This window comes from Pristis pectinata, chromosome 13, assembly GCF_009764475.1.
Source record: "Pristis pectinata isolate sPriPec2 chromosome 13, sPriPec2.1.pri, whole genome shotgun sequence".
NCBI lineage: Eukaryota > Metazoa > Chordata > Chondrichthyes > Rhinopristiformes > Pristidae > Pristis > Pristis pectinata.
In genome coordinates this window covers 25,997,457-26,024,937 of record NC_067417.1, presented here as the reverse complement: position 1 = coordinate 26,024,937, position 27,481 = coordinate 25,997,457, and the positions used below count along the sequence as shown (strand labels likewise).

Sequence of the window (27,481 nt, the reverse complement as noted above, 5' to 3'; positions counted from 1 at the left end):
AATTGCCACAAAGGTATATGGAAAATCTTTTGTAAATTTTAGGTTTCCTTTTATTAAAAAAAAATCATGTCATAAAGAATGGATCAAAATAATATCAATGTCAAGGACAAGAAATGCTTTCTGAAAGATAGCAGAGAGTTTTAAAAACACAATTCTATAAAGGCACATATATCAATTGAATTTCCTGTCTCAAATTACATCAAAAATAGCCTGGTTTTCCATTCTTATCAAAAAGTCTGTTGCACCTCACTTATCTTTTGATATTAAAAAAATATTGGCAGGATGTCCTGTTGAATTCATCCTTCCCCAATTGTTTAAAAGCATAAAAAACTGTTTCCTGCAATGGAAAAGCATTGTTTAAAAATCTTGACATATTAGCAGACAGTTCAAATGGCGAGAAGCACATTGTAGCTTTGAGAAACATTATAAGTCCCGTAGAGGTGATACTAGAATCTTGGGATATGTTATTGATACTTCTAATGCAGTGTTTTGTAAAGTACACAACTATGCTTTCTTTTCGTCAAAAAGCTGAGAATTTAATGAAAAGTACTGCATTGATTGATGGGTGAGTAAATTAGATTAATTATGTCAAGCCTGAATATCATACTTTTTGCTTTATTGTTTTATTCAATGCATTGGAAAATTTCTAGAATGTCTTCAAACTCGTGTATAAACTAATGTAAATTATAATATTTGGATGAATATTGGACCCTGTGGTGGACTTGAAATGAATCTAGATCAACAGTACGTTGTTGATGCATCTACTCAACTGTATTACAAGCCAGTACTTTTCAGGCTGGTTTGTGCAGAATGCTGCTGATAGTTCCATGTACTAGTTCTGGCTAGTTATAGCATGCATCAGCACAGTCCATACTTCCACATCTGTGTACCTTAGTACAGAAGCACATAACACACAGAATGTTAAATGTGGTGCATCTGAGTTCTTGTTATTCCCTGGACTAGCCACTAAATCAAGGATAGTTGTATAAGGTACTGAACTGAGAGGCTGGCACAGCTAGCGTCCAGCACAGCCCTATTCATTTCAATGGGAGCATTGATCTGTGTAGAAAAGGTAAGTGAAACCAAGAGTTTTTATTAATAATTAATATTAATGTTTTATTGTCTTTACTACTTTATAAGTTGAATGTTTTAAATAAATGTATTGTTTTAATAAATTATAACTTATTTCAACTGTTTCTGAACATCTTTGAACATCACATTCTTTTAAAAATAGTGGAAAAGGGTTTTTGACAGTATGAGGTATTGGAGTGGTGCAGGGCAGGGCTTCAGCTTGTGCTACCTGAGGCTCAGCGGCAACCTGCAGACCAGCCACTTATGTGGAATGGCTGCAGTAAAGAGGCCTGGAGGATGTTGGGAGCTACGTGGCTCCAAATGGCATCAAGTTTGGGTTTCAGACAAAGGCGGTTTAATTCCCTAATGTTGATTCAATGTTCAAACATTAGCCCTGTTGTATCAAGACTTAGTTGATACGACAGTATAACAGTATAACAAGAATTATTTGATACCTTGTGCAACAAGTCTGAAAACTTGTTGCACAAGGTATCAAATCCACCATCTTAGATAATTCAAAATACTTGGCCAGATCAAGGAAATAATTTCAAATGTCACAGAGTGATAATGGCTGGGGTGATCGCATAAATTGTTCCAACATCAGTGAGAATGCCAGTAGTTCTTAGTATCTTTGTGGTAAGGTTTCTGTTCACATTTATTTGAAGTGGCCTAACCCTGGCTAATTGGCCTGTAGTTGGCATAGTTGTGGCCATTGAATTGTCACAATGTTTAAAAGATATGCAGCACAGAATGTCAATAGCAGTGCTTGTGCTCCACATGAGTATTTTCTCATTCTTCATCTGACTGCATCAACGTTTCATTCTATTACTTTTTACCTCATGTTTGTCTAGATTTCTAGAAAGCATTGTCTAGAAAACATATGTGCATTTTACCTTGGAAACATCTTCTCTCCATGTATCCTATATAACCCTTCATATTTTTTAAAGATCTCTTTGCAGGGAAATGTACCACAGCCTATTGAATATTTTGTAATAGGTATAACCACTTGATTCTATTATCATTCTAGCTTGTATTTTTACAACTTCATTGGTACTTGTATGTTCTTTTTTTAATATAAAGGAGGAACAATTCACAGTATTTGAAACGTAGTATACTGAGATTCTATTTAAGTTTTCATGTAATTTATCTTCCTTTCAATTTTGTTGTAGAAATATTTTGTTATGGCATTATTAATCTATGCCATTACTTTTTGTGATTTGTGTACCCATAAATACAATTGTCTCAGATCCTCTCCCTTATCTTCACACTTCTACGAAGAGTATGTGAACTTCTTTTGTCCAATCAAAGTGTACAACTTCATATGTGTATATACTGAAGTGCATTTGCAAATACATATCCATTTGAGAAGGGCTATATGTTTCATGTGAGCAAGAGAAAACAGTTCGTGCAATTACTGTAATATAGTTTGTAATAAAAATTGCTGTCCATTTACCTCTGTTGGTTTCAAGGCTTGGTCTAATAAAATACATAAGAATTACATATTACCATCTGGTGCTTTTCAGTACAGCAGATTGCAGCCACAACAGATTTTTCCTTTTGTTGAGCCTTATATTGTTTATCTGTATATCAGGTAGATTTTGGTTTTTAAGGGATGCAAAATCTGCTTGCAGGATTAGTTGGTGATGTTGAACCCAATTAAAACCAAAAATGTAATTTTGGAGTTCAGAGATCCTCCATCTGAACTGGGAAAGAGAGGGGCAGAAAATAATTTTCAAGTGCAGAGGGCTTGGGGGAGAAATGGTAGGATGGAGGGAACATCTCTGATAGCAAGAGGCCAGGGTTGTGTTGATGATAAGCTGCTGATGAACCATCTGATTGAAGGCAGTTGGAAAGAAAGAAAACAAACAAATCAACATGTAAAAATCTGTGGCATGTAGGTCAGAGCTTAAGGAAGTGCCCACTGGTTCATACAGTGTCAGTGGAGAAGGAAAAACTGAGTTAATGTTACGGATATTACTGTTGTTGCTTTTACTTTACAGCAGCAGAACTGGCTAGTTCTGATACAACCAGAGAAGGCAAGTTACCTGAAATTGTTGAATTCAATATTGAGTCCAGAAGGCAGCAACATGCCCATATGGAAGATGAGGCCCTGTTCCTTAAACTTACATTGGGCATCATTAGTACAGTCCAGGAAACAAAAGGCACATAACTCAATTCAGAATGGAAGTGGGATGGAATCACTTTAATTCTCCATCCTCTTCCTCAGTCTCAGTCTCGTTCTCACTCTCTGTACTAGCATTGCTTGGTATTTCCTCTATCTCTGATCTGCTATTAACATGTTCCTTTGTTTTCTTTCTGTCTAATTGCCCTCATTAACCTATCAACCAGATGGCTTTATCAATGGTTTATCACCATGGCAACTCTGAAGGAGTGCCCTCTCCAACCTCAACCCACCCTACTCTCTCTGTAACTTAAAATTACTGGTCTTGCTTGTATGGGGATTCTTTCCATGCTGCTCTCTTAATCCACAAGTATTGAGCATGTGTGCTGACCTATTATATATATAAGAATTCAGTCACTTTTTAAAAATGTTAACTTTCCTTATTTCAGGCACAATGACATGCCCTGGCAGCTAAGGAAGAGGGTACACAATGATCTTTCTGCAGTCGACCTTAAGACCTGGAATGTTACTCAGACCAATATCAAGAAGCTCCGGGCTGGTTTGGTTGGTGCTCAGGTACACTTTTTCCCATTCTAATTCTCACCTCCTCTTTCTTTTTGTCTAATTTATGTTTATGGAGTGGGAAAATTAGTTACGAAATAATCTGTGCCATTAATAAGTTTAGAACAGGGTAATGATGCCTGGATACAAAGCCTCATTATGAATCAGGCCTTCAATTCTTTATTGCCCATGACATTGTTAGAAATCCCCCACATACAAAAGGAAAAGCTTTGCTGTTAATATGTTGAAGTCCTTTGCTCATGTACCATCGTTCCTTTCAGAGGCTGAAGACTATGTAGGTGTGCAATGGAATGAAAGTGAGGGTAAGAATGCATTATCATTCCTACCCTGCTATGGAAGTTCTAAACATTTTGCAGGACTGGTAAAGATAATCCCAAAAAGCTATTGGATAGTGAGTTCTAGGGTTTAGACTCAGCAATGATGAAGGAATATCAATAGAATAGTCAGATTCCTCTTTCTTGGTGGTAGATGTCATGAATTTGTGATATGCTGTGAATTGTCTATCACGGTCCTGACTTGTAGATGATGGAAAGGCTTTGGAGTGTCTGGTGAGTCACACTGCAGGATATCCAACTTCTGACGTGCTCTTGTTACCATGGTATTTATGTGGTAACCTGCAGGATGTTGAAGGTGAGAGGACAATGGAAGTGCCATTGAAGATATCTCCACAAGTTCTGTGCAGCATTCACTTCTTCAAGTGCTGTCCTGCAATGTCTCTGTTTCTGGTAGATTGGTGAAGATGAAGTCAAATAAGGTTATTCCTCATGTTGTTTTGTTCACTTTCTCAGTCTGGCAGCTGTGTCCTTCATGCTGGAAATATTCAGTAGGTCAGGTCGCATCTGTGGGAAGTTCTGATGAAAGGTCTTTGACCTGAAACGTTGGTTCTGTTTCTTTTCCCACAGTTACAGCCTGACCTGCTGATTATTTTCTGTTTTTATTATGGTCATTGGTGGTGGTGATCCCACAAGGCACCCTTGGTGATGTTACGGACTAGGTTACTATTGGTGAATGTCCCTTTAAGATAGAGCATAGTGGTATATGTGTGTGTGTATGTTGGTGTGGTTACGACAACAGAAGATAAAGGACGTAATGACGTTTTTGAAGCAGTCAGTCGGAATCAGTCAGAGGAGAGAGGGAGGGAGACCAACCTGCTAGTCTCTATCGATGGATGAAAAACAGTAACTGTGTCTGTCACTACAGTCCACGTATGGATTTTTGGAGTAATCTGGTGGAGTCCACTTTGTCGTCAACCTGTAGAGGGAAACAGGTATTTGTGTGGACGGCCACATCTCGGATGCGTTTCGGGGTGGCAGATACTTCGGAACAAAGCAGTGGAGTTCACTTTGTTGTTGACCTGTAGAGGGAAACAGGTATTTGTGTGGACGGCCACATCTTGGATGCTTTTCGGGGTGGCAGATACTTCGGAACAAAGCCGTGGAGTTCACTTTGTTGTTGACCTGTAGAAGGAAACAGGTATTTGTGTGGACGGCCACGATTCGAGAGCCTTTTGGGGTGAGGAAGATGCGGTGGAGTGGTCACTGCTGAGTAGACACTGAGGTGTCGTTTGGGTTCTATCGTGGAACATTTGGATTTCGTAATTACTCTATTTTCTCTCTACATCTATGTCTTCAGTCAACAGTGGTTTTGAAGAAGCCTTTGCTCACGTTTCACCTTATGGCTTGCTGAACTGAACTTTGAAAACTATTTCTAGACTTGGAGGTTGGGAATTTGCCACACACACTACGAATTTAGTTTTTGGGGTTAATGTTTAAGATTTAACATTTTTACTTCTAACATTCTAACATTTTTACTTTTATTTTTCTTATTATCATAAGTAGTTATTAATAAAGTAGTTTTTAACACTGATACATGACTCGGTGTGTTTCTTTTGTTGCTGGTTTGTAACAGTGATAACCACTGAAGTCCCCCACCTGGAGTACATTCTGTGCCCTCTGCTGTACTTTCAGTACTCCATCCAAGTATCGTTTGATTCATCAGTTGAGGGAGTGCTGTAGATGGTAATTGGGAGGGGGTTTCCCTGCCTATGTTGTATTAATGCCATGAGACTTCCTAAAGTCTGGAATCAACTTTGAGGACTCTCAATGTCACTCCTCCTGCTGGTATGGCATTGGGGCCATCCAAACTCCCCTCCCAAGTATGTCTATCCTTCCAGCGGCACAAGACATACCCAGGGGCTGTGATGGGGGACTGGCACATTGTCTGTAAAGTATGATTTATGAGGATTCCTGCGGGTCAATTCTCCCATTACCTGACATCTGTGAGGAGAACTTTGTTTGGGCCCAATTTTTTTTCTTGTCTGAAGTCAGTCCCTAGGTCAGTGCTGGTTGGGCTGTCTGTTGTATTGAAAAGCAGATCATGGAAATCTGAAATAAAAGCAGGTAAATCTGAAAATACCTAGCTGTTCAGTCTGCATACGTGAACAGAGAAACAGAGTTAACGTTTAAGGCCAGTGACCTTCCATCAGAACCAGCTTTATTCTTTTTCTACTTTAATGTAGCAGTTATGGTTAAACAGTGGCATACTGGTGACTTCAGGGCAGTTAAGTGTCAACCTCAAAGTTGCATGCCAGGAGTCACATTGTCCAGACCAGCTAAGGATGGCAGATTTCTTCCCACAAAGGGCATTAATGAACCAAATCATTTCTTTCAACAAAAGGTAATTTATGTTCATCATTACTCACACCTCTTGTGTTGAAATTCCAGATAATGAACTAAATTTAATTTCTGTAACTTGCCAAGGTGGGATTTGAACTCTCATCTGTGCATTGTGAATCTGAGGCCTCTGGGTTACTAATCCAGTAACTTAAATGCACTTCCATCATAGTATGTTTTTTATTGCATGTATACCACACATCTGTTGTGCATGGGTTGTGAAGCGGAGTCAGGATCCTTATCGTCAGCAAATAGTGCTTGTCATGCAGTCACTGCCCTTTTGATTGCCATGGTGGCTGCAATACAGCTGACACAGCACACTGTCACAGAATGAAGGCATCATGAATTCTATTTGGCACGAGATTCCATGATCCACTGCCTATAAACGATTACCAGTAAAACTTTAAGGAATTAAAATTTTGCTCCAGGTACATAGCAGACCTGATGTATAGTGCCCACTAAACAATATACAAAATCTGAAGCAACACAAAAAGCGCTGGAGGAACTCAGCAGCTCAGACAGCATCTATGGCGGGAAATGGTCAGTCGATATTTCAGGTCAAGACCCTTCTGGACTGAGACCAGTCAGATGAAGGGTCTCGGTTCCTTCATCTGGACTGACCTGAGTTCCTCCAGCGCTTTTTGTGTTGCTTCAAATTCCAGCATCTGCAGTCCCTTGTGTCTCCAGTATACAAAGTCTTCCAAGCAGAATGAGCACAAGTGTTTGTAAGGTTGCCATGGTGAAACATGCACAGACCAGTTGCTCACAGACACTGGTGCACTAGAATTCAATCCCCTTTAAATACAGTATGACTAGAAGAATGTGACTCACACTGTATTCCATGGAGAATAACTAGTGTACTGATGTCAATGAGCAACTGGTTTGTACAAAGACCTTAAAATCAGTGAGTGTTTTCAGTGCCTATCACACAAATGCTGCAGATCTTTAAAATTTAAAACAATTATGAAAACTACCAAAAACATGTAGAACTGTAGCACCAACAAGAAGAAATCAGCCAGTTACAAATCTGTAAATAGTACATGATCCCATTAAGCAGCATTAATGTTTCCTGGGGGTTAATGTGCATTCAGCTATGTGAACCTAAGAGCAGGTTTTGACTGGTGCTTGGAGTTCCAAAATGGCAGCACTAATGTCAAATCAGTGATGCATGTTGATTCCCATAGGCCTTAACTGTGTGTTCCGATGCTTCTACCAAATGACACCCAACATTTGAATCAGAAATAAGTGTGGCACATTTGTTGTTCTTTTATCCCTAAACAGCACTTCTAATATCTAAAAGCCAGCCACTATAAAGTCCACTTTTTCCCAAACTATAAGTATGTCTGTTTACTTCTATAGACCTTATGTAGGTAGGTTCATAAAATTGTGGGTGCTGCTCTTATGTCCAGGCACCATGCATTGTTGCTTGGTTTGGTGCCTGTTTCATAACTTCAACCGTCAGATGCCCTTCAGCCTTATCAATGTTCCAAAAATTTAACAATAGTAAGTTATATCACTAGCTGTTAATCTAAACATTTATTAATAAAATGAAATTTAATTAGAAATGTTTCCTATTAAACAGATGTGGGGAAAGGCATGCATAATTTTTTTTAAATAATGGAAACAAGGACTGATTGGTGGAGAATACAGCCACCAATAATTAAATATTTCTGATTAATTTGCTAGTTCAGTTTCATGTGTGTTTCTGTTTCACTGCATTAGTTCTGGGTTGCTTACGTGCCTTGCAATGCACAGAACAAAGATGCAGTCCGTCATACCTTGGAACAAATAGATGTGATAAAAAGGATGATAGAGATGTTCCCAGAAGATTTCCAACTGGCAACAACAGCAGATGGTATGTGAAGTAAAAATGCTTTATATCCTTATATAACCAAGGTGGTTGTAAATTCAAAGAAATTGGTGCACGAGTCCACTTTGCCTATAATCTGAGGAGCTGACAGATGATGGGAAAATATATGACTGGCATATAGTTGAATCATTGAACAGTACAAAATAATAGGATGCTCACACACCTTTCATAGAACAATCCATTTAGCCCCAATCAACAGCTTATTCCCCTGCAATACCTTTCTTTCAAGAACTCATGTTCCATTTTGAAGGCTGCTCTCGAAGTGGTACTGATCACTCTGGCAGGCAAATCCCATTCAATCATGCAGGAAAAATTTCTTTCTAATGTAGCCATTGGTTCCTTTTCTGATCACTTTAAATCTCCACCTTTGCCGCTCAAACCATTGGAAATAGTTTATGATTTAATCTATCTACCAATTATGATTTGAAACACCTCAACCAACTTTTCTCTTCTCCAAATAAACCAAACCTCCCTGCTATTTATCTTCGTTGCTGTAATGCCTTATCACTGGGACCATTATAGTAAATCTCTTGTGTGTCTTTTCCCAAGCCCTCACATCCTTCCTAGAGCGTGGAGGTCAGAATTGGCTACAATACTCCAGGTGGAGTCGAGTTAGTGTTTTATTTAAATTTATCATAACTTTTCTGGCATTTGTACATTACTTCCATTAATCAAAAAGCCCAGGATCCAATACTTTATAGTGTCACGAACCAGCAACAAAAGAAACACACTGAGCATGATTCAGTGTTAAAAACTATTTTATTAATCACTACTTATGATAATACGTAAAATAAAAGTAAAAATGTTAGTATGTTAGAATTCAAAAATGTTAAACCTTGAACGTTAACCCCAAAACTAAACTCTTCGTGTGTGTGTGTGTGTGTGTGTGGCAAAGTCCAAAACTCCCAGTTCCGGAATGGTTCTTAAAGTTCAGTTCCGCAAGCCATAAGGTGAAACATGAGCAAGGGCTTCTTCAACAACCACCGTTGTCAGAAGATAAGACGTAGATGTAGAAAAACAGAGAGAGAGTAAATACGAAATCCAGATGTTCCACGATGGAACCCCAGCGACACTTCAGTGTTTACTCGGTATCCGAATCGTGGTCATCCACACACACAAATACCTGTTTCCTTCTACAGGTCAGCAACAAAGTGAACTCCACTGGATTACTTCCAACTTCCATACATGGACTTCAGTGGCAGACACAGTTATTGTTTCTCATCCATCGATAGAGAAAACTAGCAGGCTGGTGTCTCTCTCCCTTCTCTCTCTCTCTCTTCTCTCTCTCTCTCTCTCCTTCTTCTTCTAACTTCTTCAACAATGTCATTACATCCTTTATCTTCTATTGACGTAAGCACGCCCCACACACACATACACACACACTCTCTATCTTAAAGGGACATTCACTGAGTCCGTAACAATAGTTATATTTAAACCTTTCCTGCCATATTCAAAGTTCTGTGCACAAACATTAACAAGTCTCTCTATTCTCACACTCACTTTAAAATTATGTTAGCACAAGTTTCTCTTCTCATTTTTCTGATGGAAGTGTATCATCTCAAACTTCATTATGTTGACTTTCACCTGCCATCAGACTCTATCTTCATGAAGTCTATTCAGATCTTCCTAAAAATTTGCAAGTTTTATGTCATCAGTAATTCCAAAATTCTGACTCCAAGTCCATTGACATTTATCAATAACAGCCAAGGTACTAGTTAAGCTTGGAAAACGTCACTATTTACCACCTTTTGGTCTGAAAAACAGCCATTCCCACAAGTCCTTATTTTCTGTCCCTTAATCAATTTTGTTCCCTTGCTGCTACTGCTGCCTTCAAATTTGTTAATAAGCCAACAGGAGAACAAACAAAGATATGATTTGTGATTTTGGAATGTTACGGACTCAGTGAAAGTCCCTTTAAGATAGAGAGTGTGTGTGTATGTGTGTGTGGGGCGTGCTTACGTCAATAGAAGATAAAGGACGTAATGACGTTGTTGAAGAAGTTAGAAGAAGAAGAAGGAGAGAGAGAGAAGGGAGAGAGACACCAGCCTGCTAGTTTTCTCTATCGATGGATGAGAAACAATAACTGTGTCTGCCACTGAAATCCATGTATGGAAGTTGGAAGTAATCCGGTGGAGTTCACTTTGTTGCTGACCTGTAGAAGGAAACAGGTATTTGTGTGTGTGGACGACCACGATTCGGATGCTTTTCGGGGTGAGGAAGTCACTACCGAGTAAACACTGAAGTGTCGTTTGGGTTCCATCGTGGAACATTTGGATTTCGTATGTACTCTCTCTCTGTTTTTCTACATCTACGTCTTATCTTCTGACAACGGTGGTTGTTGAAGAAGCCCTTGCTCATGTTTCACCTTATGGCTTGCGGAACTGAACTTTAAGAACCATTCCGGAACTGGGAGTTTTGGACTTTGCCACACACACACACGACGAGTTTAGTTTTGGGGTTAACGTTCAAGGTTTAACATTTTTGAATTCTAACATACTAACATTTTTACTTTTATTTTACGTATTATCATAAGTAGTGATTAACAAAATAGTTTTTAACACTGAATCATGCTCAGTGTGGTTCTTTTGTTGCTGGTTCGTGACAGGAAAGAGAATTAAGCAATTCTTTGTGATATTGATGCTGGATAAAGATGATTATATCTTTGAAAAAAAATTACCATGTCCCACATGGTAGAGCCTTGAACAAAATTTCACTGTGAAGTATAATGATGTTGATTAATTTTGTTAAAGGAATCATGCAAGTATTTAAAAGTGGTAAAATAGCCAGCCTCATTGGTGTGGAAGGCGGACATGGAATCGACAGCAGTCTAGCAGCTTTGAGAATGTTCTATGACCTTGGAGTCCGTTACCTGACATTAACACATGTCTGTAATACACCATGGTAAGAAAATGTTTAATCATATTTAAGTATAACTATTCATAAGTAGATAGTAAACATGAGCTCAGATTTTCACCTTCACACAGTACTGAAGATTTCTTTTCATGCAATTTGAAGTAAAGGGCTTGATACTAGCAAAGGTGGGTTGTACTGCAAATTCAGCATTCAGATCAGTCCACTGTGGAGCATGTAGCCTTCTCAGTGCTTTGTGTCACACCTCCAACCTCATTTTTACTAACAAATGTAGAATGCAGCTCATATAAAGGTCCCATTTATTTTCACTTTTCTCATTTTGCAGGGCAGATACCAGCAGAGTGGACAGTGGCCTTGTGAAGCCTGGTGTCAAAGGATTGTCAGATTTTGGAAAAGTGAGTAAAGTTTATCTAAAGCTATGATAAGCTGTTTTAGTTTACTCCATGTACTCTAATGGTCTCTTGCATGATGATATTTGTCAGAATTGATGGACTTTAGATCAGAGGTTATTGCAGTGATATGTATGTGCAATAGAACTTTTGTTGTTATGTGCTGCATCTTTATGAAGCCTTCAAACACTTTCCAAGTGACTAAGATTGCCATTAAAATTTAAAGATTACCTGATCAGGAGGAGAATTAGAATTATCTATTCATGAAAATTTTGCAGCAAAACTGACAGCAAGCTTTCAGTCCTTTTTGGATATACAAATGATGCCAGACAACTGCAGGGTTGTATGTTATCACTTCTGTTCAAAAAATGAAAGGGATAAACCTGATAAATACAGGCTTCTTAGTGAAATGTAAATTGTGGAAACACTACTCTGAAGACTGTTGTCAATGTTTAAAATTAATTCTCATATGGAGGCAGCCAACAAGGATTGTTGAAGTTAGACATATCTTAATAATTGATAAAGTAACATGGTGGGTTGATAAAAGTAGTGCAATAGGTGTTGCATATATGGAATTTCTAAAGGCATTTGAGAAAGTAACCCATAATAAACTAGATAATAGAAGCACACAGTTTAAAGGGTGCATAAATGATAGGAATCAGATGTGGTGAATAGATGATTTTCTGCATTAGAATAATTGTTCTTCTTGTTACAGTAAAGTTTGTTATCGGCATTTTACAACCCGTCGCTCTCTATAATCAGCATCCCAGAGGAAGCAGCCAGGCTAACGGAGGGACTGACTCTTTACTAACCAGCATATTTGATTAACTTGCACCTATCAAGTCCAACATGTGCCAGATAACAGAGCTTAAATGGCCTGAATATTGATGGAGTAGAATTTAGGAATTCACAAATGATACAAAACTTGGCAACACAGTAAGTGGCAGGCAAGATTTTAGAAAGAGGTAGATTGGTGAAATAGTCGCACACTAGGCTTATGCAAATTAATGCACAGTATGTAGTAATTCACTTTCGGAGAAACAGCAGGGAAAGGCAATGACTGCTGAGGAATTGAAAGATTAGAAGGACCAGGAGTGCAAATTCACAAAGGCAGCAGGATAAGCTGCAATAGAATATGTAATGTTGTAAACAGGGGAATTGTGTGTCAACTAGGAAATCATCCTAAAGCTTGACAAAGGTTCAGCTGAAGTAAAATGTGCACATTTGTGCACCACACTTTAGGAAGGATAAAGAGTTCACAGAAGATGTTTACTAGGATGATACTAGTTTATGAACATAAATATAACATCACTACCAAAATGTCTTAAGTGACTTCCTCAATTTGAGCTCGTCTACTGCACCCACCATATTTCAGACACCACATTGGCAGCTGGATGAATCATGGGAGATGCTGTTCTCTGAATCCATGTCTCCTCACCCCTGTGCAATCTCCTGCAGTGTGTTTATAGGTAGAGCCACTAGAAAAATCATGGAATCTGCCTGTAGAATCCACCAAATGAGATTTCCTTGCTTAGATGGGTCCAGTGCATTCCAGAAGGTTCTCCTGCATCATCGTCACCTATGTCTCTAAAAAAACAACATAGAAATAGGTTCCAGCCTTTGCTTGCTGCACAGTAGCAATTGTAGCAAAAAAGAACAAGACTGAGGCCTCTGAAGAGGGCTGTCCAGGCCTGTTGTCAGCATGGTGTTATTATTGGCAGGTGATTCAACTGAGGACCCTAATCCATAGAATAAGCACTCAGCCCAAGCTTAGCCTGACCTTGATAACATTCAGATTTGGGCTAATATGCAGCGTTATTATTACCTAGCAATGGTCAATTGAATGATCATCTCCAACAAAAGGAAGCCTGATCAAGATTGAGGACTTCCAGGTCCACTTCCAATTGGCTGTATGCTTGTGCTGCTACCACCAGTTGGTCAGTCCTTCTGTTAAGATAGAACATACTCAGAGATGGTAATGGAGGAGTTTGGGACATTGAATGAGCAAGATAATTCTGTGAGTTTGATTATGTTTGATTTGTTAATTAAGGAATCCTTAGAACAATTTTCTCAAATTACCCAAGCCCCCAAAGGTTAGTGAGGAGGAATTTGCAGAGCTGACAGGAAATGGTGTGTCCATGTCATGTCCCATCCCCATATCCATTGCTGGCGATCCTTCTGGTATTCTTATTGATTTTTGTAATTATTTACAAAGTCATTTCTGAAGGCAGCTAAGAGTCACTTTCTCTGTAGTAGGTCAAGAGTTACGTAAGTCAGATCATTAAAGGGCAGCAGATTACTTCTCTAAAGGACATTGGTAAACAAGCTGGGTTTATGCAATAATATGGTTGTTTTACAGCTTGCTTTTATTCAAGATTTTATTTTGATAACTTAGTTTAAATTCCCCCAGCAACTGTAGTGTGATTTGAACTTGTTTCTCATGATTGTTTCTCCATTCACATAACTTTTACCCATACTTGAGCTTCCAAATGTTTCTATTAATATCTATTAATATCTGAAGTCTTTTATGATTTGCCAATATTAACTGTGAAGAAACTTTAGTCTAATTCCATCTCCTGTTCCTGCCATTTCTGCCATTCTCTTTTAAAGCTCATTTCATCTGGCTGACTTGATTCTATTCCCAGTGAACTTCTGACCAGCCAACTTTCTTTCATGGTCCGACATCTAGTTGACTTTGTAAATAGTTCCTTCCGCACCCACATATTCAGAAATCCACAGTCCATCTCTTTGATTGTCCCATCTCTAATTTCCCGTTTGTTTCCTTCTGCCACCAAGTCCTTGCACACTGGCAATTCCATTCCTAAACTCCTCCGACTCACTATCTCCCACTCCTTGCATCCTAACTTTTTCATCAAGGTCTTGGTTTTTTTTCCTGATACTTGTATGTGACAGATGATGGTGGGCCTAAGTATTAATTTACACTTCTGCAAAACACCTTAAGATGTTTTTCTCCACTAAATGTGATACATAAATGCAAGTAATTATTTTTCATGCTGAAAAGCAAGGAAAAGCTAGACATATCAAATGTTTGCAGTGTTTGCCTTTCAGAAAGTTGTGAAAGAAATGAATCGTCTAGGAATGTTGGTTGACCTCTCCCACGTCTCTGAAGATACAATGTTGGCTGCACTTGAAGTATCAGATGCTCCTGTCATCTTCAGTCATTCCTCTGCATTTGCTGTGTGCCAAAACTACAGAAATGTCCAGGATAATGTTCTTCGTAAACTGGTATGAGTAATCATGTGGATGCTTTAAATGTATTATAATGTTACTATCCAAAATAAATACATTGGGCCAGAACTTTCTGGAAAAAATAATGACAAGTAAACAATACCAACTATTATAAATGTAAAAATCAGACAGCAACATAATGGGAGCCAAATGCCCACTTGATCCTGTTCTATATTCAGTGAGATCATGGTTGATCTAATCTTGGGCTTCAACTCTGCTTTCTTGTCTATTCCCCATAATCCTTGATTCATCATTTGGTTCAAAATTCTCTGCCTTGTATATACTTAACCTGGGTAGAGATTTACAAATGGTTACATTCTTTGAGAGAAGATATTTCTCCCCACTTTAATTTAAATGGCAAATCCCTTATCCTGACACCATGACCCCTACTTCTAGATTTCACCTGTGGAAACATCTTTGCAGCATCAAATCTGCAGGTCCCCTCATAATCTAATGTTTCAGTGAAAATGTATCCCATTCCTCTAATCTCCAGAAAGTAGAGGCTCTGTGCTCAATCTAATGAGCCTACAGTGCCTCTAAGGCAAATATACCCTACCTTTAATAAGGAGACTAAAACTGTAAGCAGCACTCTGGGTGTTATCTCCTGATAAAAGCAAGACTTCCTTACTTTCTTATAGCATGCCTCTCTGTAATTAAAGCCAATATTCAATTTGCCTTTTAATTACCTGTTTTGCCTGCATGCAACTTTCTCTGTTTCTGGTGCATGTAGTAGCCTCAAACCATTTCTAATCTTCCAAACAAAGTATGTAATCTCAACTCGCATTACCCCATAAGTCGTCTTTTTGCATATTTATTAAATCTGTGTATATACCTTTGCAGGCTCTTTGTGCTCTCCTCACAAATTTCACCTAACTTTGTTTAGAGGATTAAGACAACACCATGAGCTGTGGTCACTTATGTCTTTACACTATTGTATTTGCAAATGCAGTACTTTACATTTGGTTTCCCATTATTTCTACTGAATTTTCCCAGTAAATATCACAGAAAGTCATACTTTGTAATCGAGTTTTGTAAGTACACTTCTAACAATGTGATTGATGCTTGCTAATAACTTCAATCACAGACCCTAAGTCTCTAAAATTGAATAATTCAAACTTAATTTGACCAGATTATGAATAGTTGGAGATTTTATTTTTAAAATTACTATTCATTTATTTCTCCATTTTTTTTCTCTTAAACCAATCATTCTTTAAAATAAAACAAACAATGCTGTAAATACTCAGCAAGTCAGATTGAAGTGTTAAAAAAGAAACCAAGTTAATGCTTCAGGTCAATGACTTGGCAAATTAGAGTTAAAATCATTAACTTGAAACTTTAACTCTCCACAGTTACTACGACTTGTTGAGAATTTCCAGCATTTTCAGTTTTATTTCACATTTCCAGTATCTGCAGTATTTGACTTTTCAATCTTTCTCATCTCTCTTTAGTGTCTGCAATTGATTTCATTTTAATTTACTTTCCTCCTTCATACTTCTTTAGTTTATTTCTCAGTCCTGTACTGTTAGTCCTATTTCTCAGCAAGATCGCAGATGGTCTGTTGTCCTCACATACCATTTTCAACTCACATGCCACTAACTTACTGATCAAAAAGAGTACAGGAAATTGTTGAAATTTATTTATCTATTTGAAGTCAATTTTTTATCTAGTTATCCACAAAAGAAAATGAAGACAATATTATTTGGTCGTAAGATTTCTCATTATCCTGCAGAAAATTCAATCCAATATGTGGTGGATGTGGATTTTTACCACTTTCTTGTATGTAGTTAAGGTGGATACAACATGAAAACGTTCTCTTCCAACTGTGAGATTTCAAATGTGGTGATCTGACATTAGGACTCCACTCCTCAAATGATGTCATGAATTACAACTGACACAAATATAACATCTCACCAGAAGGACAGCTTCCAGTAATACACTCACTTAGTCTGTAGTGACATACTAATGTGCTTTACTTCCTAGAATGGGATTTGAATACTCTGCCTTCTAGTGTAGAGTTAAATGCTACCAACTGAGTCATGCTAACACACTCAAAGGCAAGTTAACTGTTCGCTTGGACCATTGTTACTGTTTAGTGAAGCTTTCATTTCTATTTGTTCATAAGAACTGAGAATATTTTTGTTGCTATGATACTTTCATGAAGTATGAGTTGTCAATAATTAATATAACTTAAGTATATAATTAAAAGCCACTGAATCCTTGGGGAAATAGCAATCTGTTACTAACCCTAACCCTCAGCCCATTAGGACTGTGCAGGCTCCCAACAGATCAATCCCTTCGGTTCCATTCCCACTCCTTATTTCCCTTTGATTCTTTTGCCACTGACTTACTCTAGGGGTGATTTACAGTCATCAATTCATCTACCAGCTCATCCTTGGGATGTGAGAAGAAACTGAAGCACCCAGTCACAAGGAGGTTATACAAAAACTCCACACAGACAGCACCCAAGGTCAGGATTGAACCTGGGTCTCTAACTATGTTGTAGCAAAATAAATCTAATTTTGTTTATATCCATGAAACAGTTTAGAAACAACTGATAATAAAATGTTTCCTATAGACCAATGATATTCTGCTGTGTGTTCTTGTCTGGTATCTCTTTATTCTCTCTTGTATTCTTACTCTTTTAATGTCATTTCAACAAATAATATTGCCTCAACAGGAAGAATAGTCAGACAACCTGCTTTCAGACTGGCGAGGTTTCAGTCAGACTAACCATGATTTTCTACTAAGATAATTAGCTTCACGTGAACAAGCAGCTAACCTTCATCTACCTAATCACTTTAATGCTGCACAAGGTATTGGGAAGTTATTTTGTGCAAAGTTCTCCATGGTGTGATTCATTGACTCACAGCAGAAAAAGCATCTTCCAAGTAACATCTGGTATCCTGTGGTTTTTCTGTTCAGATACCGTCTAATTGGACAAATTGCTTTATTTTTCAGGCAAACAATTCAGGGATTGTGATGGTAAATTTTTATCCCAACTTTATTTCTTGTAAAGAAACTGCTACGTTATCCCAAGTTGCAGGTTAGTATGGCAAGCAGCCATTTTAATAAAAGGCCTGATGAAATTCTCTGTGCATTCTCTAAACTCCTTTCTGTTGTAATTTTAGACCACCTTGACCACATTAGAAATGTCGCTGGTGCAGATCATGTGGGCATTGGCAGTGACTTTGATGGTTTTGGAAGGTACATAGCTGGCAATTGTTTCTGGTTTCTCATCTTAGAATTATTCACTTGTTGAAACAACAATAATGCCGATTTTTTTTTGTTTCGACAGGGGACCCATTGGTCTGGAAGATGTTTCAAAATATCCTGATTTGATTGCTGAGCTTCTTTTGCGTAACTGGACTGAAAATAATATTAAAAAGCTGCTTGGTTTAAACATTTTACAAGTCTTTAAGAAAGCTGAAGAAGTGAGTAACTTATTGCAAACATGTTCACAACATTAAACTTCATAATTACAAATGAGAATATACAGAATCTCCAATTTAAGCAGAAACTAAAAGTATAGTACAAGAATTGATTATGTTAATCAATGATATATCACTATGTTTACATTATTTCTACACCACACCCAAACCATGGTCTATTTGCTGCTTTATAAATTAGAGTGTTTTCAGATGGTCATTTTTACGTCTTTGGTGAAGTTGAGGCCGTTTTTGTTTACAGTGTAGTATATGAAATAAGGTAGATGAGCTTATAGCGCAGTTAGAAATTGGCAAGTATGACGTTGTGGGCATCACAGAGTCATGGTTGAAAGAAGATCACAGCTGGGAGCTAAACATCTAAGGATACACATCCTTTCGAAAAGACAGGCAGGTGGGCAGAGGGGGTGGGGTGGCCCTGTTGGTAAAAAATGAAATCAGAAAGAAATGACATAGGATCAGAAGATGTAGAATCCTTGTGGGGAGAGTTAAGAAACTGCAAGGGTAAAAAGACCCTGATGGGAATTATATACAGGCCTCCGAATAGTAGCCAAGATGTGGGGTACAAATTACAACAGGAGAAAGAAAAGGCATGTAAAAAGGGCAATGTTACGGTGGTCATGGGGGATTTCAATATGCAGGTAGCTTCAGAAAATCAGATTTGTACTGGATCCCAAGAGAATGAATTTGTAGAATGCCTACAAGATGGCTTTTTAGAACAGTTTGTGGTTGAGCCCATGAGGGAAAGGGCAATTCTGGATTTGATGTTGTGCAATGAACCAGATTTGATTAGGGAGCTTAAGGTAAAGGAACCCTTATGATAGAAATCCCCTTGCAGTTTGAGAGGGGGAAGCTAAAATAAGATGTATCGGTATTACAGTTGAGTAAAGGTAACTACAGAGGCATGAGAGCAGAGCTGGCCAAAGTTGATTGGAAGGGGACCCTCACAGGGATGACGGTAGAGCAGCAACAGCAGGAGTTTCTGGGAGTAATTCGGAAGATGCAGGATCATTTCATCCCAAAGAAGAAGAAGCATTCTAAAGGGAGGGTGAGGCAACTGTGGCTGACAAGGGAAGTCAAAGACAGCATAAAAGCAAAAGAGTACATTGCGTACAATATTGCAAAAATTAATGGGAAGCTGAAGGATTGGGAAGCTTTTAAAAACCAACAGAAGGCAACTAAAAAAGCAAATAAGAGGAGAAAAGATGAAGGTAAGCTAGCCAGTAACATAAAAGAGGATACCAGAAGTTTTTTCAGATATATGAAGAGTAAAAGAGAGGCAAGAATGGACATCAGACCGCTGGAAAATGACACTGGAGAGGTAGTAATGGGGAACAAAGAAACAGCAGACGAACTGAATGAGTATTTTGCACCAGTCTTCACTGTGGAAGACACCAGTAACATGCCAGAAATTTGAGAGAGTCAGGGGGAAGAAGTGAGTGCAGTCGCTATTACTGAGGAGAAGGTGCTTGGGAAGCTGAAAGGTCTGAAGTCACCTGGACCAGATGGACGACACCTCAGGGTAGCTGAAGAGATTGTGTAGGCATTAATTGTGATCTTTCAAGAATCACTAGATTCAGGAATGGTTCCAGAGGACTGGAAAATCGCAATGTCACTCCACTCTTTAAGAAGGGAGGGAGGCAAAAGACAGGAAATTATAGGCCAGTTAGCCTGACTTCAGTGTTTGGTAAGATGTTAGAGTCCATTATTGAGGATGAGGTTTCGGGGTACTTGGAAGCACATGATAAAATAGGCCAAAGTCAGCATGGTTTCCATAAGGGGAAATCTTGCCTGACAAATCTGTTGGAATACTTTGAGGAAGTAACAGGCAGGATAGACAAAGGAGAGTCAGTGGATGTTGTTTACTTGGATTTTCAGAAGACCTTTGACAAAGTGCTGCACATGAGGTTGCTAAACAAGATAGGAGCCCCTGGTATTACAGGAAAGGTACTAGCATGGGTAGAAGGTTGGCTGACTGGCAGAAGGCAAAGGGTGGGAATAAAGGGGGCCTTTTCTGGTAGGCTGCAGGTGACTAGTGGTGTTCTGCAGGGGTTGGTGTTGGGTCCACTACTTTTCACGTTATATGTTAATGATCTGGATGACGTAATTAATGGCTTTGTGGCCAAGCTTGCAGACGATACAAAGATAGGTGGAGGGGTAGGTAACATTGAGGAAGCAGGGAGTCCGCAGAAGGACTTGAACAGGTTGGGAGAATGGGCAAAGAAGTGGCAGATGGAATACAGTGTAAGGAAGTGTATGGTCATACACTTTGGTAGAAAGAATAAAGGTGTAGACTATTTTCTAAATGGGGAGAAAATTCAGAAATTGGAAGTGCAAAAGGACTTGGGAGTCCTCGTGCAGGATTCCCTAAAGGTTAACTTGCAGGTTGAGTCGGTAGTAAGGAAGGCAAATGCAATGTTAGCATTCATTTCGAGAGGATGAGAATATAAAAGCAAGAATGTAATGCTGAGGCTTTATAAGGCATTGGTCAGACCACATTTGGAGTATTGTGAGCAGTTTTGTGCCCCATATCTAAGGAATGATGTGCTGGCATTGGAGAGGGTCCAGAGGAGGTTTACAAGAATGATCCCGGGAATAAAGTGGTTAATGTATGAGGAGCATTTGATGGCTCTGGGCCTGTACTCACTGGAGCTTAGAAAGACGAGGGAGGATCTCATTGAAACCTACCAAATATTGAAAGGCCTGGATTGAGTGGATGTGGAGAGGATGTTTCCAGTTGGGGGTGAGTCTAGGACCAGAGGGCACAGCCTCAGAATAGAATGATATTCCTTTAGAACAGAGATGAGGAGGAATTTCTTTATCCAGGGGGTGGTGAATCTGTGGAATTCATTGCCACAGCTGACTGCGGAGGCCAAGTCATTGGGTATATTTAAAATGGAGGTTGATAGGTTCTTGATTATTAAGAGCGTCAAAGGTTACAGGGAGAAGGCAGGAGAATAGGGTTAAGGGGGAAAAATAAATCAGCCATGATGGAATGGCGGAGCAGACTCGATGGGCCGAATGGCCTAATTCTGCTCGTATGTCTTCTGGTAATTTCCACTTGTTTCACTCTATTGAGACTCTGGCATAGGATTTGGCATGAAAGATACCAATTTGTCTTCAATTAGTCACAATGATGTGCATAACAGCTACATAGGGTGGTTCCCTGATCATTCTCACACTAACACCGGGGGCTCGGATGTAGGCATAGCTATTGATTTTATGCAATAGTAAAATATTGTGAATGCTGGAAATCTGAAGTAAGAATAGAGAATGTTTCAGTGCTCAGCAGGTCAGGAAGCACAAGTGGAGAGACAAAGAAGGGTTAACACCAAAGGTTGATGATTTTATTAAAACATTAGGATAGATAGGTCCCAGGGGCCAGATTGGATATACCCCAGGTTACTACAGAAGCCGAGGGAAGAGATTGCTGGAGCATTGACGATGATATTTGGATTCTCCCTGGCCATGGGAGTGATATTAGAGGATTGGAGGATTACAAATGTTGTTCCCTTGTTCAAGAAAGGTAATAGGGATAATCCTGGGAACTACAGACCAGTGAGTCTTACATCAGTAGTGGGCAAGCTATTGGAGAAGATTCTTAGGGACAGGGCTTATGAGCATTTGGAGAAGCATAGTCTTATTAGGGATAGTCAGCATGGCTTTGTGAGGGGCAGGTTGTGCCTCACGAGCCTAATTGAGTTTCTTGAGTAAGTGACGAAACAAATTGATGAAGGTAGAGCAGTGGATGTGGTGTATATGGGCTTTAGTAAAGCGTTTGACAAGGTTCCCCATGGTAGGCTCATCCAGAAAGTCATGAGGATTGAGATCCATGGAGACTGGTGCGTAGATTCAGAATTGGCTTGCCCACAGAAGGCAGAGGCCTTCTGTGCCTTCTAGGCAGAATACTCTCCATTTAGTACCACCTTCTGCTGGCCTTCATTAGCCGGGGGATTGAGTTCAAGAGCCACGAGGTAATGTTGCAGCTCTATAAAACTCTGGTTAGACCACACAGAGTATTGTGTTCAGTTCTGGTCACCTCATTATAGGAAGGATATGGGAGCTTTAGAGAGGGTGCAGAGGAGATTTGCCAGGATGCTGCCTGGATTAGAGAACCTGTCTTATGAGGAAAGGTTGAGCGACCTTGGGCTTTCTCTTTGAAGTGACGCAGGATGAGAGGCAACTTGATAGACATGTATAAGATTATGAGGGTCATACATAGAGTGGACAGCCAGCGCCTTTTCCTCAGGGCGGCAATGGCCAATACCAGAGGATATTAGTTTAAGGTCAGAGGAGGAAATGTCAGAGGGGAGATGTCAGAGGTAGGTTTTTCACACAGAGAATGGTAGGTGCCTGAAACACACTGCCAGGGATGGTGGTAGAGGCTATACAATAGGGACATTTAAAACACTCTTAGATAGGCACATGAATATGAAAAAAATGCAGGGTTATTGGCTGTGTAGGAGGGAAGGGTTAGATTGATCATGGAGTAGGTGTTTGCATAGGTTGGAGGGCCTGTACTGTTCTATGTTCTAAATAAGAAATGGAAGAAGTTAGTGATATAACTATTTTTAAGCAGGTACAGAACAGAGAAAAGGTGGAGAAAAAAGAACAAGTGCTTCACTTTATGTGCTTGCACAAGAAAATGCCTTACAAACATATAAATGAGGAGCAGGCATTGGCCACTGGACTCTTCAAGCCTGCTCACTGATTTAACAAGATCATAGCTCATTTTTGTCCCCACTGGCTGAATGGTGATGTCTTATTTTTAAATAGTGACTCATAGGCCAAGATTTCCCCAAAAAGAGGAAACATCCTCTCCACAAGCACCGTGTCACCATCCTTCAAGTTCCCTCTCACTATTCTAAAATCAGCAGATACAAGCTTAGCCTGGGACAACATACCCATTCCAGGTATTAGTCCAGTAAACCTTCTCTGAACTGCTTACAATGCATAAAAAAATTCCTTAAATAAGTGACCTATAATGTGCACGGTATTCCAGATAAGGTTTCAACAGTGCCCTGTATAACTGAAGCAGAAATTTCAATTCTTCTAGCAATAAATAATAACATTCTGTTAGCATCCCTAATTATTTGCTGTACTGCATACAAGAATTTTTCAGATCCCTCTGTATCTTGGAGCTCTATAATCTCTCATCCTTTAGATAATGAGAAGGAAGGATGGCATCATAATAGAGGTAGCAGAAATGGTGGAAGATGATCACTCAAATAAAAGTTTCCCTAATTTTTACGGAAATTTCTTATAGAAGAACAATACTTTACATCACATGGGTTATAAATGCATGAGAGGAAATGGTAATGTAAGCCCATTTAAACATAACCCTTAGCAGGGTGACTATATCTGATTGCATAACACCTTACAGAAATATTATAAAACCATTGCTATTTTCACAATAAAAAATAACTTTATTAAAATAATTACTCAAATAAACAACAAAAGACAAAAAAATGTGACCACCAATGATTCTGACATCTTCAAGCGAAGGGACAGTTGTTTTGACTAAAGGTTACTGCAATCGATATGAGCTGTTTCTTTGTACTAGACTTTTTGGTGTGTTGATAACAAGAGAAAATGCATTCCCTCTATTTTGACTGGTGTTACTCCAAGTAGTCTCCTTGTTTATCTTGGGCTGGAAAATACCATAAAAATACATGGTAGAGTAATATAAATGGTACATTTTTTGGCTTCTAGCAGTTTTAACATCAGTGGCCCAGAATTTTCTGGAATGGGGCATCTCAAATGTGTCCTGCAATTTACTTCACCCTTCAACTCAATTTTTTTTTGTAAATATTGTGAATATGCAGGGTGATAATGGTGAAGTACTGTCAAATGCACAGCAATAGGACAAGCACCTACTTGAACAAAGAGATGTAAGGATTATGAGATAGAGGAAGTATCAACAAGGAGTGTGAATTAGAGTGGCTGAATTCAATCTCATGAATTTTGGATGAAATTCATTCTGGACGAGAGAGATTGATTAATAGTCATTGATAAATAACATGTTTTGAAGCATACTGCAGTTTCTATGGTTGGTATTAAAGTGCAGTGCAGCAACAATGAAGCTCACAGTGAAGTCAAATGCAAGTTATCCTTTCAATAGAAGTACCAATGGAAGTGAAAATCAGACAGCAACATACGACAATTTGCAAGTCACAGGCTATCTCCTCTGGCTACAAGTTGCTGATTGATTTGTATGTTAATAATATTACCCATGTGTTTGTGGTTAATAACTGAGGTTTACTAAATGTGAGTCCTGATGAAGGGTCTCAGCCTGAAACGTCGACTGTTCATTTCCCTCCATAGATGCTGCCTGACCTGCTGAGTGCCTCCAGAATTTTGTAGGTTGCTCCAGATTTCCAGCATCTGCAGTCGTTCTTGTGTCTCCAGGTTTACCAGACTGATACTTAGAACGGACAGATTATCATACGAGGGAAGGTTGGACAGCCTGTGGTTATATTCCTGGAGCTTAGAAGAGTGAGAAGTGACATAAATGAAACATGTAAGCTCCTGAGGTCTTAACAGGGTGGAAGGGAGAAGATATTTTGTCTTGTGGGAGAATCTAGAAATGGTAGTCATCTCTTTCAGGCAGGGATGGTGCAAAGTATTTTCTCTTAGTAGGTCGTGAGTCTTTGAAACATTCATTCTCAAAGAGTGGTAAATGCAGAATCTTTGGATATTTTCAAGGAAGAGTTAGACTTTTGATAAGGAAGTGAATGTTACCAGGGATAGACAGGAATATGGGATTGAGATTGCAATCAGATCAGCCATTATTTTACTAAATGGGCAGGTGGCCTAGTACTGCTCCTAATTATATGTTTGTATGGTTGCCAATCAAGCTCTTCGAACCAGAGAGTGAACAGTTATAAATGTAGTATCATTTCTTTTGCTTTTGAATTATTATTGAAAACTTTTTTTCTTTAACTGCCTGCGTTTTTTATTCAATCAATTTGATCTCTTACACCTTTAATTTTGTTGCATAATAACAAGGTTCCATTATTGGACTTAGCACAAAATTCATGAGAAGGATGGAAACAATGAGAGCTCTTGAACAGAAACTTGTGGATGATGGTTGGCCTGTGGTGTCTTTGGAATTGCTAAAATATTAACTAAATATATTATTGTGGGTGGGGAATTGACATTGTAATGACACAGTATGATGCTGTTTCACCCCAAAAAATTCTGTCCCATTGCACTTAAAAGATTCTATTAATTTGAACGATATCTGTGAGGTTAACCAGATAAAATTCTGCTTTACAGGTGAGCAAGCAGCTTCAGAAAACCAAAAAGCCGTCAAATGATGTCATTTCTCAGGATAAGGTGCAGAGTGTATGCAGAACATTTCTTGGCTATCCATCTGCAGCTCCTCCCCATCTCTGCACTGTTCATATTCTCAGCATGATCATGTTCATTGTTTCCTTAATAATCAGAACTTAATAGTATAAATAGATAGATAGCATTTAATGTACAGAGGACACACCTAAAGAAGATTAATGCGATAGTAGAGGAAATGAGTTGGGGGAGAAAAGAACAGATTTATTCATAACGTATGTCTTTGTAATTGTACACCTCCAAGCATCTGTACATTAACTACCCAATCCATACTTAGGTAGAAAGTGGAGATTTATTTTCATGGAATGCCTAAATATCTATTTGAAACTGCTATGTACACCTTGATTGAGCTTAAATCTTACAATAGGCTAGATCCTGTGGTCAGAGGCAAAATGATTGTGTTTATTGTGCCAGTGACTCATGGCCAATAAAATGAGAGCAAAAAGATTTTTTTTAAACCAACATCCTACAGAGTGCAGAATGAACATTGAAACATGACCCTGAGATTAGGATCAAAGCTAAGATAAGCAAACATGCAAGGAAAACATGCAAATTAATTTTAAAAACATGGAATTTTGAAATATTCTTTGAAATTCAACTGCAGAGATTAGTTTTTCAAGATTAAAGGTGTTTAGCAGTGAATGCGCAATTCAAGAATGATCTCTGCTACAGATAATTGATGAATCCTCAAGTGACTGGGTTATCAGATCCTAGATTATTCAAACTGTCCACAGAAATTGCAGATGCTTCCTTGTCAGAGAGCTGCCCACTGGTTGGGGTTTCCTTCCCTTTCATTTCCAAGCTTTTGGGTTTGAGACCATAGCATTCTTCTTTAAAGCAGGTTCTGGCTTCTTGGAGATATTAGAATCAGTCAGATCATCTGGCGGCCAGCTCTTCCTATTTGATGCCTGTTTTCCTGGGGAATGTCTTCAGGGTGTCTTTGTGGTATTTTCTTTGGCTGCCAGTGGATCATGGTTTGATTGAACTAAGTGTATAACCCTTATCTGGGGTCTGTAGGGAGGATCTTCAGGAAGATGTACATTTAACTCCTGATTGGCCAAGTCAACTGAAAATGGATAAAAAAAAGTCCTCCTGCATGCTATGAAAAACTGTAGGATGTTTTTAAAGCAAGTTTTAAAAGAAACTAGGCAATGAGCAGAAAAGTAGCAAGAAAAGTCTTTTTTCACTAACAAAGGAAATTTATCCAAGGACACAATTTACATGATTTATTTTCTCCCACAGAAACACTGCAGAATTGTAACAGAGTAAAAGCAGTTTCTCCTGAGGCAAGGACTTAAAGGATAAACTGGACATGGAGGGGTCAATCAGAAAGGACAGGGTTTGCCTCAATCATTTGTCATATTATAAAATGGGAGGTTTGGGGGCAAAGCTGGGCAATTTACAAAGAAGCCTCTCACAGTTCAGATTAATCTGTACAGATGGGAACCAACACTGGAGTGAGGTACATCCAGAATCAGAATTTGAGTTAATTACATGCGAGCTGGATCTACAGTTAAAAGTTGTGAAGATCATTAGAGCACAAAGGCAGCAGCAGGGCATGGTTCTTTATTATCATTTGTGGCATTTTCATATCAAAACCCTACATCATATAAATATTTTATAATTTCCTGTAATAATCTTGTTACACTATTTGTAATTTTTTCATTAAATTAGTTATAGTGTTACTTAGTTTTAATAAACTTTTTAACAGATTTCTAAGTGTGCTATTCTATGAATTTGGGGTAGCTTTACCCCACCCATATTGGATTCAGGGCCAAACATCAGATAATAAAAATTTGGAGAAGATTACGAGTAGGACCAAGGAGGTCGGCATCTCTACATAATGTCCAGTTCAGTGGAAT

At 38.8% G+C, this 27,481-nt stretch overlaps 1 protein-coding gene across 1 annotated transcript; it reads left to right on the top strand.

Annotated features, from left to right (window-relative positions):
• Positions 1-390: 390 nt before the first annotated feature.
• On the top strand, positions 391-27,325 carry LOC127577260 (dipeptidase 1-like). The gene is made up of 10 exons (XM_052028300.1): positions 391-565; positions 3,643-3,769; positions 8,170-8,302; positions 11,068-11,218; positions 11,514-11,583; positions 14,647-14,823; positions 17,785-17,869; positions 17,955-18,030; positions 18,122-18,257; positions 25,548-27,325. Exons 1-10 carry the CDS (start codon positions 462-464, stop codon positions 25,722-25,724), a joined length of 1,236 nt encoding a protein of 411 aa, XP_051884260.1. The 5' UTR covers positions 391-461; the 3' UTR covers positions 25,725-27,325.
• The last annotated feature ends 156 nt before the right edge of the window (positions 27,326-27,481 follow it).

Coding starts and splice junctions, on each gene's coding strand:
- LOC127577260 (XM_052028300.1), top strand. CDS start 462: ATGTTATTGATACTTCTAATGCAGTGTTTTGTAAAGTACACAACTATG. Junction 566..3,642: donor AGTACTGCATTGATTGATGG/GTGAGTAAATTA, acceptor TCCTTATTTCAG/GCACAATGACATGCCCTGGC. Junction 8,303..11,067: donor ACTGGCAACAACAGCAGATG/GTATGTGAAGTA, acceptor ATTTTGTTAAAG/GAATCATGCAAGTATTTAAA.